The 14,182-nt window shown below is 38.6% G+C and overlaps 1 protein-coding gene across 3 annotated transcripts in view; it reads right to left on the bottom strand.

Moving 5' to 3' along the window:
• The window catches only part of Memo1 (mediator of cell motility 1), a 92,677-nt gene that overhangs the window by 52,349 nt on the left and 26,146 nt on the right, over positions 1-14,182 (bottom strand). For all 3 annotated transcript variants that reach the window (XM_052186296.1, XM_052186299.1, XM_052186297.1), the window contains one exon: positions 1-50. This exon is cut by the window's left edge and continues 32 nt beyond it. In XM_052186296.1, the coding sequence (XP_052042256.1) occupies positions 1-50 (50 nt within the window). The remainder of the gene's footprint in view (positions 51-14,182) is intronic.

Here is a 14,182-nt window from a genome sequence, read left to right as displayed (position 1 = left end):
AGACTGTACTTGGGAAAGCCAACCTTCTAGCTGGGCGTTCAGCTGAGGTCCTAGGAAAAGACAAGTAGACAACACATTACAGATAACCATAACAATGTCCTGGGCACTGGACTTGTCAGTCCCGATGCTTCAAGTTTCACTTTACCAAGCTGGAGGTCATGACCAAGCCATATAATAGGGCTGAATATCGACAAAGTAAAATATTTGTTTTTATCCATCTACTTCTTAGAAGTGTCTTCATACCGATCAACAATTTACAATTTGAGGTAACATTTAAACAAAATACAATAGGAAATTTTTAAAAAGTGTAATTAAATGTACTGCATTTTCAGAGCACAGTTTCTTTGGTCACTGAAAAGACATTCATGTAGGTAAGAACTCCCACACTCAGTGATCCACACCATCCATTTAACCACTTTACTCAACCCAACAAATTTAACAACTCCATTACCACAAAAAGTTCAATTTATAACTCACTCTCTTCACTTCCTATCTTTCTATTTGATAGTTTACTAGTCTACAAATCCACTGACTTCAACAGATCAAGACTTCTTCCGCATTCTTCATCCACCTTGTTCACTTCCTGCCTTGCCCAAGGTGAAATCGAACCAGCACTGTAATCATTCCCCTTCATGTGGTCTCACTGTTGATTTTTCTCATTCCATCAACAGTTTAAAATCAACTTTCCACTTAACACAGTATCTCTATCTGAACAACTGAATGAAACTAAAGAGACACTCTTGGTACACCAGTGTTAGAACCTGAGCAGGGATTCCCCAGAACCATGTAAGAAAGCAGCTGCACACCGTGTCTGTAATCCCGATCCAAGCTGGTGGGTAACAATGGGAGAATACCCGGAAACTCAAGGGGTCAGCTAGCAAGCAGCAAACAGCAAGCAGCAAAAAGAAGAGCCTGTCTCAAATAAGGCACAGTGAGGACTCATACCCAAGGTCTGGCCTGACCTTCACACACTGTGACATAAGCACATGCAACACAATAAATAAATTAAATTAAATAGTAACACTGCTCTTGTAGTTACGTTTAAACTTTTAAACTATAACCAAAGATTTTAGCTGTCCAAAAATGCCAGAGCCTTACTCATGTTGAGAAATCTCATCACATCAGTGAATTTAATATCTGATTTTAATCAGGAACTGAATAAGACTTTCCTCTTTCACTGTAAACCTCAGAAAACCTCCCTCATTCTTTCTTTTTCTCATTTCCTTTAGGAAATAATAATACCTTTTACTTATTCAGACAATAATCAGTTAGAAAGCAGCCAGTCTTTTTTTTATTTGCCAAGGACTTCCCCATGTTTAGCACTGACAGTCCAGCATCCTAAAAAAGCTCAAGTTCCTAGGCAAACCTATCAGGGAATTAATCATTCTCCATTCAGGGACCTACTTTATCTTCCTTCCATTGAGTTTGATTTCTCTTTTTCAACAAAATCTTAGTCCTACCAAAAGCCATACACACTACAATTACACTGAATCACATTATGATTCTCTTAATCAAAAACTCTGCTCTCACAACTGTTCCTAATCTCTTGCATCAACTTTGCCCTACTGGACTGGACTTTTACCACTAAAATGTTAACATACACTGATTCATTTTTCCTTCTACTAAAACCCACTTCTCTGACCCACTTTAAAGCAACTATAGCTACACTATTTCCTTCCCATTATCTAACCATTCCCTCTTTTTAATTTCTCTCATTAGATTCATTTTCATTAAGGTCTGTTCTGTCTGCACATATGCACATATATAGCACATGAATGTTTGGGGCCTGCAGAGGTAAGGTGGCACGGATTCCCTGTTGTGAGCCACCACATAGGTGCTAGGAACCCAGGTCCTCTGCCAGAGGAGAAAGTGCTCTTAACCTCTTTTTAAACTTTGAAAAGATCAGTCTTGCATATACTAGATCTGAATTCTAGATCTGGCAATAACAAAATAACTTGAGTTTTTTTCCCAGGCACAATTTACTAATATTCAGAGAACTACTGACATCAGTCTTTAAAAAGGCAAATCAATTTCAACACCATCCCCAAAATACTGCATTATGCTGCTCTTTTAAATTATCTTGTTTGTGTTAAGATTTTGAGATGTCCTAACATTAAACCTAGTAAATTAACAGGACATGACTGGTTTTCCTTTTACAGAATCCTAATTCTTCTTCCTGAAATAGTCCAGAGATGGTCCACACACCAATATTACCTGACTTGTTCACTTCAGAAAAATCTGTGGGTGTTGCCAGATATCCAGAGGTCATCATGACCTCTGGGAATGATGGTAAAAAACTAAACTCTCCAGGTGACTCTAATAGACATTGAAATGTGAAGCATTCCGCTAAGAAGGAGTTTATTTCCACAAGCTATAATGATTTCTTCTAAGATACCTGGATGGTTTATGGCTGAGATTTTTAACATAAATCATAAATTAGATCTATAAATTAACAGTAAGTGAGCACATCAACTTTACCTCCAGTCTACATAAGTCTGAAGTGACCTATACTACTTCTTAAGATTTACACACTCACTTATTCTTTTTCTCCCTTTCTAAGACAGAGTCTCACTATTATAGCCCTGGATGGCCTGTTTAAAAAAAAAAATTAAGTAAAATAATAGTAAGAAGAAGCAGGAAGAGGAAGAAGAAGAAAAAAAGGAAGAGGGAAGAAGAGGGAAGAAGAGGAGGAAGAGGAGGAGGAGACAACGGAGCATGGTCCAGGATGGAGTGCTGTAAGAATTCTGAGCGCTTGTGAAAACACTCCAAGAAAACTAGAGTCTTGTGACCTCAGTTTCTTCTAAACACAAAATTGTTCTTTGAAGGTGTTTTTGTGCTCCTCCCAGATGTAGCAGAGAGGAGTGAGTTTACTGCAGATTTCTCGTTATTACTTGCTGCTGCTATTCAATTAAATGTTTAAACTATCCTTTATATACCTCTATGGAAAAACATGTTTTGCCACATGCAGCTTGTCCTTGTGATTATACACAGCTCGAACTCATGAGAACTTTACTCAGGTGGTTTTTCTTAACCCTCAGAGTATTAATTAGCTAATGCTTTGAATAGAGTTGGTTACTGCATAAGACTTTAGTCTGCCTCATTTATTGGTCCCATTCTCCCTGGTCCTACCACCTCTAGAGTGCTGACAGAAGACTATTCAGTTAATAATGCTAACTAGTTAGATAAACAATCATGTTGTAAATGTTACCTACGCAAAGTTTGTTCTAAGATGAAGACTTTGGGACTGGAGTGATATCTCATCAGTTAAGAGCGCTGGCTGTTCTTCCAAGGACCTGGATTTGGTTCCCAATACCCATAAAAAAGCTAAAAACTATAATACCAGTCCCTAGCGACCCAATACTTCTTCCAGTTTCCATAGCACTGCATTTATGCGGTACACAGGCACATAAGCAGGCAAAACAGCATCCCATACACCATAAACATGAAATATAAAGTAAATTTTTTAAAAAGACATAAAGACTGATTTTCAACAAAAGAAATTATAGTATGTAATCCTAGATAATGCTCAGGTGGTAAAGAGTAAAAATCTTTGGGGCAGGAAGAGGAATTGAGAACAAATCATAGATTTGAGAGTCATTTAAAATGGTCAAGAGAATGGTAGAGTGATGGAGAAATGATGGCAGCTAATGTTAAAATAGATCAAGACACTGTACATTGTAGCATATGTCTACAATCCTATCACAAAGAAGCCAAAGCAGGTGACACTGTACATTGTAGCATATGTCTACAATCCTATCACAAAGAAGCCAAAGCAGGTGACACTGTACATTGTAGCATATGTCTACAATCCTATCACAAAGAAGTCAAAGCAGGTGACACTGGACTCAAGAGCAGCTTAGAGGGCACAGAGACACTGCTGGAGAGAGGAGAAGGGAAGTGAGGAGGGAGGGAAACCAAAGTGTGTCAAATCAGATTTTTGGACACAGAACCAAGATGTGCCAATGAAGTTAGGAGACTTGGGCCAGAGAAAGTAGGTCCAGATAAAATTAGCATATAGAAAAAAGAAAAAAAAGTAGGCAAAAAGTCAAATTGTTAACTAACCTCACACAGGAACGATAACTAGAACTGCCCAATAGTAAACTTGAGAGGCACTCCAGTGTCCTGGGGTGATTAACTGTCTCTGCTTCAGCTACAAAAGTGGCTGTGATCAATTCCTTGTTCAAGAACAAAAGGTCCTGACTTCTCTAGACTGTGTACCTGGATTATCAAGTGGTGTAAACAAATAAAAAACGAAGCAATGAGAGAGAGAGAGAGAGAGAGAGAGAGAGAGAGAGAGAGAGAGAGAGAGAGAGAGAGAGAGAGAGGGAGAGGGAGAGGGAGAGGGAGAGGGAGAAAGGGAGAGGGAGAGGGAGAAAGGGAGAGAGGGAGAGAGGGAGAAAGGGAGAAACAGAGAGGGAGGAAGGAAGGAAAATACAAAGGCAAAAATAGAAGATCTTCAAAAACAGGAATAGCAGCTGAGTGTCAGGGCCCACACCTTTATTCCAAGCATTCGGGAGGATGATGCAGAGCTCTGTGAGTTTGAGGCCAGCCTGGTCTACAAGGTGAGTTCCATGACAGCCAGGGCTGTCACACAGAGAAACCATTTCTCAAAAAAACCCAAACCCCAACAAACCACAACTGCAAGCATGCATGCACACACTCAAAACTCTTTAATGAACATAAACCAAGACTGAAAAAGCACTCATCAATAGATTCTGTGGTTATGAGGAAAAAAAAAAAATCAGCTAATCTTGCATCGACTACTTTTCTTTAGGAATCCAAAGCTCTGTGTGCAAATATTTACAGATATATGGGTTGACGGGGGGGAAAAAAAGCAAATGAAAACACTCTAACTTGATGACTTCAAAACTTTAGGTAAACTTAAGTAATGCCTCAATAGATGAATACAACCTTGGTCATTAGCAATCACATTTCACTTTACCCAGTGAAGAAAGCTATCTATTAATATCATGTAAAAAAAACAACATTCAGAGATTTAATGTTCCTAAAATTGTATCTACAGAGACACAAATAATATAAATCTAAAACTGCATTATTTTTGTAGCAACATGATTACCAACAATGTAGAGAAAACTTGAGCACTCCTGTGGTAACAAAATTAAATATGGGGCTAGAGAGATAGTTCAGCTGTTAACAGCACTGCTGCTCTTGAAGAGGGCAAGTTTGATTCCTAGAACCCACATAGTGGCTCACAGCCATCCATGACTCCAGTTCTAGCGGATCTGAAGTTCTCCTCTGATCTCTGTAGGCACCAGGCACACATTTGGTACACATAATATATATACCCAGGCAACACACATAAAATAAAAATTTTAAAAATCCTATTTTAAAAAGCAAAGTTAGCCGGGCGGTGGTGACGCACGCCTGTAATCCCAGCACTTGGGAGGCAGAGGCAGGCGGATTTCTGAGTTCGAGGCCAGCCTGGTCTACAGAGTGAGTTCCAGGACAGCCAGGGCTATACAGAGAAACCCTGTCTCCAAAAAATAAAAAAACAAACAAAAAGCAAGGTTAAATATACAAATGATTTGTGTTTTTATCTAGTAGCAGCAAATATTTGAATAAAAATTTTAAAACTTATCTAAATATTCTCAAATAACTCAATTTTTAAGTTTTTAGGCTTGTGTGTGTGTGTGTGTGTGTGTGTGTGTGTGTGTAGCTTTAAAAGACAACTTTGGTTTTCTCCTTCCTTCTTTGTATAGGTTCCAAGGATTGAACTCAAGTCACCAAGCTTATGCAGAAGGTGCCTTTATTTGCTAAGCCATCTCACCAGCTTTTTAAAGATAAATTTTAGATACAATCATTCATTACCATACTTGGGGGAGCAGAACCTCTTAATAAAATTCACTGTCAATTCCTCTTCAAATTCTTTTAAGAAAAGGTACTGTCCTAAATAAGGTTAGTACATATGTGACAAATCTATAACACCACCATATGTAATGGTGATGACCTAAATTCTAACCTTCTAAGGTCAACAAGGATGTCTGCTCTCAGCTCATCTACTTACTTGTGAGCAAATGGACCTATGTTTAGGGATTAAAAAAAAGTACATTTTTAATGATAAGCAGTTTGTACAATTTTTCTCTACATATTCACTTTAAGTATGCATTCCAGGCTAACAATCCTATAGTTGGCTCTTCAATACTCAAGCCAGTATTTAATGCTAAGGAATGTATAATTAAAAACACCAGCATTTGGTTTTGGTAGCAGTTTTCATCTGTGAACATCAAAGCAACTTTTAAGCATATTAATTATGGCCTTTCTATACTATCCTGTTTACTATTAACAGAATACAAGCATGAACATGATTCTACCACACCAAAACCATGCAAAAAATACACAACGTATAAACTTAAATTGTAAAAGTCCATACATGATTAAAGACTATTTTGTATTAAATTCTGAAGGGAACCTACCTTTCCCTGAATACTATATAGTTAGTTAAACTATTAAATCATTACTAGCAGGGCTGGAAATGGCTCATTTGTTAGAACTTGTCTGTTCTTGTAAACACCAATACACATCAAAAAATAAACCTAAAAAGAGATTACAACCGGTATAAATTTTAAGTTCTTCATTTGTATACTGTTTGGGTTTGTTTGTTGTTTTGCTCTTTTTGTTTGTTTGTTCCCTTGGCTGTCCTGGAACTTGCTCTATAAGACCAGGATGGTCTCATCCACCTGCCTCTGCCTCCTGAGTGCTGAGATTAAAGGGTGCACTCCCACCACTCAGCCCTAACTTCATACTATTAATACAATAATTTGTGGCATTCATTTTCCTTCAAATAAAGAAAGACACTAGGGATGGGTAATTGGACTCCTTGATTAGTGGCTGCTGTTCTCTCCCTTGCCACCCGTCTCTCTGGGAAAAACAGACCAGCAGAGTGACAGCCAGCAGGGTTACTCTTTTGCCAAGCACCAGCCATCCTCAACATTCCATGGACACAAAGACTGCAGCTGACTGCCTTGGCTCCTGAAGGCACAGTCCCAGCCAGAAGTGTGTGAAACAGTTTGCACTAATTTTTCCTTTCACAATTATGAGTGAAATCTAGATGACCTGAGATCATTTCCACTTTGGCCAAAGGGAAGCACTTTTCCCTCATAGAGGTGAGTGACTATGATGAGTACTAAGAGATAATGCTAAAAATTAGCTCAAACAAGTGGATGGGAATGACCCAAAACAAATGGCTTCGATGAGTCCGAAGGGGGTTTATGGGGCTATATAAACTGGTCAGGCTGACTGAGCCAGCTGGGAAACACTCCTGTGCTGCTTCCCCTAAAACTGCAGCATTAGGAGCAATAAAATGCTTCTCTTCTCTAAATGGTCTTTCTTGCCTACTTTCAGTAAAGTGGCTGAACTGGTCACCAGAGGGAGGTGGGAGGTGGGAGGTAGAAGGGGGAGGGGAGAGGGAGAGGCGGCAGCAGCCGCAGCAACAGCATGGTAGTGGTGCTGACAACTGAAAGCCTAACAGATGAAGAGACTTAAACAATTAATTATTTAATTACTTAATTTAATTGTTTAATACATTAATTGTTTAACTAATGAGATTAAGAATCCAAAGATAGGACCCTGCCTTTCTGGCATCATCTAGCACCCAGATGGGACTCTAGCTCAGGGTCCCTCCCTTCACTGTCTGCTTCTCTACTTGTAACTGGTACTTTGAATAAAATTTAGCATTACTTGACTTTCAAATTTTCCTGCCTTTTAATTCAATCAGTAGAGAAAATGAAAATGATCCTGCAGCTCTGGATAGTATCAATATGAAATTGTAAGTATTGTAACTGTGTGCACACATACACATCTTTCCTAAATAATCCTGTGTCACTGTTACTAGAACTGTCTAGGGTGACCTAACTGAATTTTTACCACATCCTAATCTTGTTTATCTTAGAGGTCAAAATGCCTGGAGGCCAGTTCTTTTTCAGGTAGACTTGTCACAACTGCTTAGACTAAAACGAATACCTGAGTGACTGCCAGACCACTTCTAACTTCATTATAACTCAATCTCCATGTTAAAAACACAGCTACCCACTGTCATGACAGGTGACGGCTGCCAGGGAAACCACTAGGGAAAAAAACAAGAGAAAGGAGTTGGCAGCTGTACCCTTGGACATTTCCCAACCTTTCCAGGAGGGGGAAAAAAGAATATTCCTGCTGCTTATTAATCTATCCCTCCCCTTCATTTTTTACTCAACATTTATTATCTTCTCTACAAATGTATCTCTCACTACACAGTCAAGAATAAAAGTCTTAATTGCCTACACAACTGGTGCCCAGTTATGTTCCTGATTCCACAATCCTAAGAGGGGAATAAGAGGATTCAGTTTGAAAGCAAAACTGGTATAACATGCTTCTTCCTTCAAGCTGTATTAGAAACTAAGAAATACCAACATGACAACCAACAGGACATACAGAAAAAGTCACGAAGAACTTTAGCTTAAAGTGAAAATTGACATAAGAACAGTACCACTTAAAAACAATCTTATAATTTTCATGAAAAAAAAAAAAACCTGAAATAATCATTCTGATATAAAGCTTTGAAAATTATTGATTTCAAAGAGTTTTATCATGAAAAGATACCAAGGAATATTTACTGATTTTCAATATTATGAGACTTTGATTTTTTTTTTGTAAGTAATAAAAGTCAGTTGTGCAGGGTGCATGCCTTTAATCCCTATACTTGGGAGCAGAGACTGTCCATCTCTGTGAGTCTGTGGACAGGAGGGTCTAGAGAGTGAGTTTCAGGGCAGCCAGAGACACACACACACAAAACTTTTCAGAGTCGCTTGGTAGATTATATATCTGTGACAGGTAATGTACAAAATGAGCCCAGTACATATCTGAACTGGAAGTGACAGCTAATTTCATAGTGTTTGATCAAACATTGTTCACAAAAAAATCTTTAAGGGTGTTTCTGGATGAGGTTAACATTTAAAATGCTCTAGCTAAAGTGAGTGTCCCTTATCCAAGTAGGTCTTAATAGAACAGTGATTCCCATTCTATGAGTCACAACATCTTGAGGGGAGGAGAGTCACATATCAGATATTAGATATGTACATTATGATTCATTACAGTTATGAAATAGCAGCAAAGTAAATGTTATGGTTGGGGGTCACTACAATAAGAGAAACTGTATTAAAGGGTCTAGCATTAGGAAGGCTGAGAACCAGTGAAATAGCGGGAAAAACTTGATCATAAGTGCCAAAGAACTAGAACATCAGATTTTTTCTGCCTTCACATTCAAACTTAAAACCATGATCTTCAAGATCTGAGTGAACCAGTCTTTGGACGAGAACTCTCCCAGGCTCTTCCATTTCATGTATTCTTCTCGGGCTAAATCAACACCATTCGCTATTCTTGGTATCCAGCTGGCTGACTATAGATCTTAGGAATTGTCAGCCTTCATAATTATGAGCCAATTACTTATGGCAACTGTATCTATAGATAGTTTCTTTGTTCTTTCTGCGCGCGCGCGCGCGCACACATACACACACACACACACACACACACACACACAGCAGTAATGCGCTCTGTTTCTCTCAAGAATGTTGACTGATATATTGTGACACAAAAAGTTGTCAAAAATTAGTAGTCATATTAGTTGGGCTGAAGAGATGGATCAGTAGTTAAGAATCTTCCAGATAGCCCAGGGACCTATCCTATTGGTGTAAAAGAAAAACAGTAGTAATAAAATGACTCCTAATGACATTCTGCTATATTCATAGATCAGTACCTTGTTCAGCCATCATCAGAAAAGCTTCCTTCTGCAGCATAAGGGAGTAAATACAGACCCACAGCCAGACATGGAGAGACCTTGAAACACTCAGTAACTGGGATGTCACCATCAAATCCCTCCCCCCATAGCTCAGGGAACCCACAGAAGATGAGGAGGAATGTAAGAAGAATATAAGCGCCAGTGGGGAGGGAGGCATGAAGAAAACAAGGTCCTCTAAAGCAACAAAGGCAAGGTCATATGTGCTCACAGCATACACAAGGCCAGCATGGGTCTTCACCAGGTCCTCTGAGTGCAGTATTTTATGGCTTTCACGGATTCCTGGGTGTGCAAACAAGTGGGTCTCTGATTCCTGTGACTTTTCTTGGGCTCTTTACCTTCTATTGGCTTGGCTTGTCCAACTTCAATGTGTTAAGTTTTTGATTTATCTTATATTTTTATATTTTAAAAAAAGAACACCAGTTTTTTACCAGCATTCACAGGATGGCTAACCACCTCGAACTCTACAGGCACCCAGTATGCACCAGTGGTGCACAGATATGCATATGGACAAAATATCATACACAAAAACATAATAAAAATAATCTCACAAAAATTGTTAGTTATGTCAAAAGTACTCACAGCCAACTTAAAAGGTACCACTTGGTTAAAGATGACAGAGTCATTGCAGCTTCAATCCGTGAGCTCACAAAACACTAGGACGTGTTGGCATAAACCTTTAATATCAGAGTTTACGCTCAGGAGGCAGAGGCAGACAGACCTCTGTGAGTTCAAGGCTACCATAGTCTACATGGCAAGTTCCAAGACAACCAGGGCTACACAATATGACCCTGTCAGAGAGACAGACAGAATTATGCAGACTCTATCAGAATGTTTCTCAATGAGATTAACATGTAAATTATTCTCTATAATGTGAAAGAAAGTAGGTCTAAATAAAACAATATTGATTCTCTTCAATATAAGAGAAATTTTACAGAGAGACAGACTGACAGAGAGATTAAAAACCTATACATCAAAGCAAGCAATTAAGTAACAAGATACAATTCAGAAAAAGTCTTTACTGGCTATACTTTTTTTACATATATTTATTTATATTATTTATAAGGAAAAGCTCATGCCACAGCAAAGAAATAACCAACTACATTTAAAAGAAAGTCTAAACATCAAACAAGTTAAACAAAATAATATATAAACAGAAAATAAATAAACAAAACCTATTATATACATTACATAGATTTGGATGTAGTAGCACATGTATATAATTTGTGTATTACTTAAATCAAGGTAAACAATTTATCAACTATTCTTGCTGTAGCTAATTTCAATTGCTTTTTAATAAGCATTTTTCCTGAAATTAGTGCTCCACAACTCAACACTGGAGGAAAGATAATGTAGCAAAAAAATAATAATAATCAAAATTTTAGGGCAGGAGAGAAAGATGGTTCAACAGGTTAGAGGTTCCTGTCACCAAGTTGGTGACCTGAATTTAGTTCCCTAGGACCCACATTATGGAAGAAGAGAATCGATTCCCTTAAGTTGTCTTCTGACCATCATATATGCAATATCTCATTCGCTCCCACACACACACACTCTCTAAAATGTAACTTTTAAAATGGAAAATGTTGAAGGCTAGGTATAATGACACATGCCTTTAATCCCAAAGGCAGGTGGATCACTTTGAGTTTAAAGCTAGCCTGGTCTACATGAGTTCTAAGCCAACCAGCACTACATAATAAAACCTATCTCAAAAAATAAGTAAAATTATAAATGAAAAAATTTAAATACAGGGTATAGTGAGATGTCTCAGCATGATCCCCAGAAATGATGTAAAAGTAAGGCAGTCATAGTGGCCCACTTGCAATCCCAGAATGCAGAAGGGAAAGAAGAATCACCAGAGCAGGCTGGCTAACCAGAAGAGCAGAAAAAAGCAAGCCCAACTCAATAAATAAGGAAAAGAACAACTGAAAAAGGCATTCAATAATCCTGGGCCTCCATATGTATATACACATATTCTCTCTCTCTCTCTCTCTCTCTCTCTCTCTCTCACACACACACACACACACACACACACACACAAACTGAACAAATTTAAACTAGAATGACACTCATCACTCATTAACAGTTCTAGCTGGCTAAATGTAAAAGCTTTCCTAAATAACCACAATGGCACACTGGAACTACTGGTAGTAGTTCCAACTACTCTGGGGACTAAGCCAGGTCAAGTTTAAGACAAGCCTGATCACCAATAGCCAGACTATGTGTGGTGATTTGAATGAGCTGTTCTCCATAGTCCTGTGCATTTAAATCCTTAGTATCTAGCTGGTAGCAATGTTAAAGTATGTTTAGATAAGGCTTTGATGAAATAAGTATGTCACTGGGGACAGGCTTTAAAGTTTCAAAAGAATATGACACTCCAGTTTATTCCCCGCCACCCACCTGCTATTACATGTAAGCTCTCAGTGCTGCTCCAGTTACTAATCGTAAGTTCAAATAAGGCCTTCCTGTTGCAAAATATTTGATCACATTTTGAACCTCAAGATTGTGAACTAGAATAACCTGTTTCTTGATCTAGTGTGGCTCAGCCCTAGCACACAGCCCTAGCACACACCTTTAACCCAAGAGCTTTCTGTATACAAGAGCTAAATAAAGTCAACAATAAGGTCAAGAGGCAGAGCAAGCAGCCAGCTGACAGTAGGTGAACATAAAAGAAGGAGGGTCACTGTACCAATACCATGCATAGTTTTTAACACTATTGCTCTGTAGTATTGCTTGAGGTCAGGGATACTGATTCCCCCAAACTTTCTTTTGTTGCTGAGAATAGTTTTAGCTATCCTGGGTTTTTTGTTATTGCAGAAGAATTTGATAATTGCTCTTTCTAACTCTATGAAGAATTGAGTTGGGATTTTGATGGGTATTGCATTGAATCTGTAGATTGCTTTTGGCAAAATGGCCATTTTAACTATATTAATCCTGCCGATCCATGAACATGAAAGGTTTTTCCATTTTTTGAGGTATTCTTCCATTTCCTTCTTAGGAGTCTTGAAGTTCTTGTCATACAGATCTTTCACATGTTTGGTAAGAGTCACCCCAAGGTACTTTATACTGTTTGTGGCTATTGTAAAGGGAGTCATTTCCCTAATTTCTTTCTCGGCCTGCTTATCCTTTGAGTATAGGAAGGCTACTGATTTGCTTGAGTTGATTTTTATAGCCTGCCACTTTGCTGAAGTTGTTTATCAGCTGTAGGAGTTCTCTAGTGGAGTTTTTTGGGTCACTTAGGTAGTCTATCACATCATCTGCAAATAATGATAGTTTGACTTCTTCCTTTCCAATTTGTATCCCTTTGACCTCCTTATGGTGTCTAATTGCCCGAGCTAGTACCTCAAGTACAATACTGAAAAGATGAGAAAGGAGGCAGCCCTGTCTAATCCCTGATTTCAGTGGGATTGTTTCAAGTTTCCATTTAGTTTGATGCTGGCTACCGATTTGCTGTATATTGCTTTTACTATGTTTAGGTATGGGCCTTGAATTCCTGTTCTTTCCAAGACTTTAAGCATGAAAGGATGCTGAATTTTGTCAAATGCTTTTTCAGCATCCAATGAAATGAACATGTGGTTTTTTTCTTTGAGTTTGTTTATGTAGTGGATTGCATTGATGGATTTCCGTATATTGAACCAACCCTGCATCCCTGGGATAAAGCCTACTTGATCATGGTGGATGATTGTTTTTATCTGTTCCTGGATTCGGTTGGCAAGAATTTTACTGAGTATTTTTGCATCGATCTGGAAATCAGTCTGGCGGTTCCTCAGAAAACTGGGCACGTCACTTCCCGAAGATCCTGCTGTACCACTCCTGAGCATATACCCAGAGGATTCCCCAGCATGTAATAAGGATACATGTTCCACTATGTTCATAGCAGCCCTATTTATAATAGCCAGAAGCTGGAAAGAACCCAGGTATCCCTCAACAGAACAGTAGATGCAAAAAATGTAGTAAATATACACAATGGAGTACTATTCAGCCATTAGAAACAATGAATTCATGAAATTCTTAGGCAAATGGATGGAGCTGGAGAACATCATACTAAGTGAGGTAATCCAGTCTCAAAAGATCAATCATGGTATGCACTCACTAATAAGTAGATATTAACCTAGAAAACTGGAATACCCAAAACATAATCCACACATCAAATGAGGTACAAGAAGAATGGAGGAGTGGCCCCTGGTTCTGGAAAGACTCAGTGTAGCAGTATAGGGCAAAACCAGAACAGGGAAGTGGGAAGGGGTGGGTGGAAGAACAGGGGGAGGGAAGGGGGCTTATGAGACTTTCGGGAGTGGGGGGGCCAGAAAAGGGGAAATCATTTGACATGTAAATAAAAAATATATCGAATTAAAAAAAAGACATTAGAGAGAGAGAGAGAGAGAGAGAGAGAGA

This window comes from Apodemus sylvaticus, chromosome 6 (assembly GCF_947179515.1).
Source record: "Apodemus sylvaticus chromosome 6, mApoSyl1.1, whole genome shotgun sequence".
Lineage (NCBI taxonomy): Eukaryota > Metazoa > Chordata > Mammalia > Rodentia > Muridae > Apodemus > Apodemus sylvaticus.
Note: the sequence above shows the minus strand (reverse complement) of the source record. Positions and strands in the feature narration are given on the sequence as shown.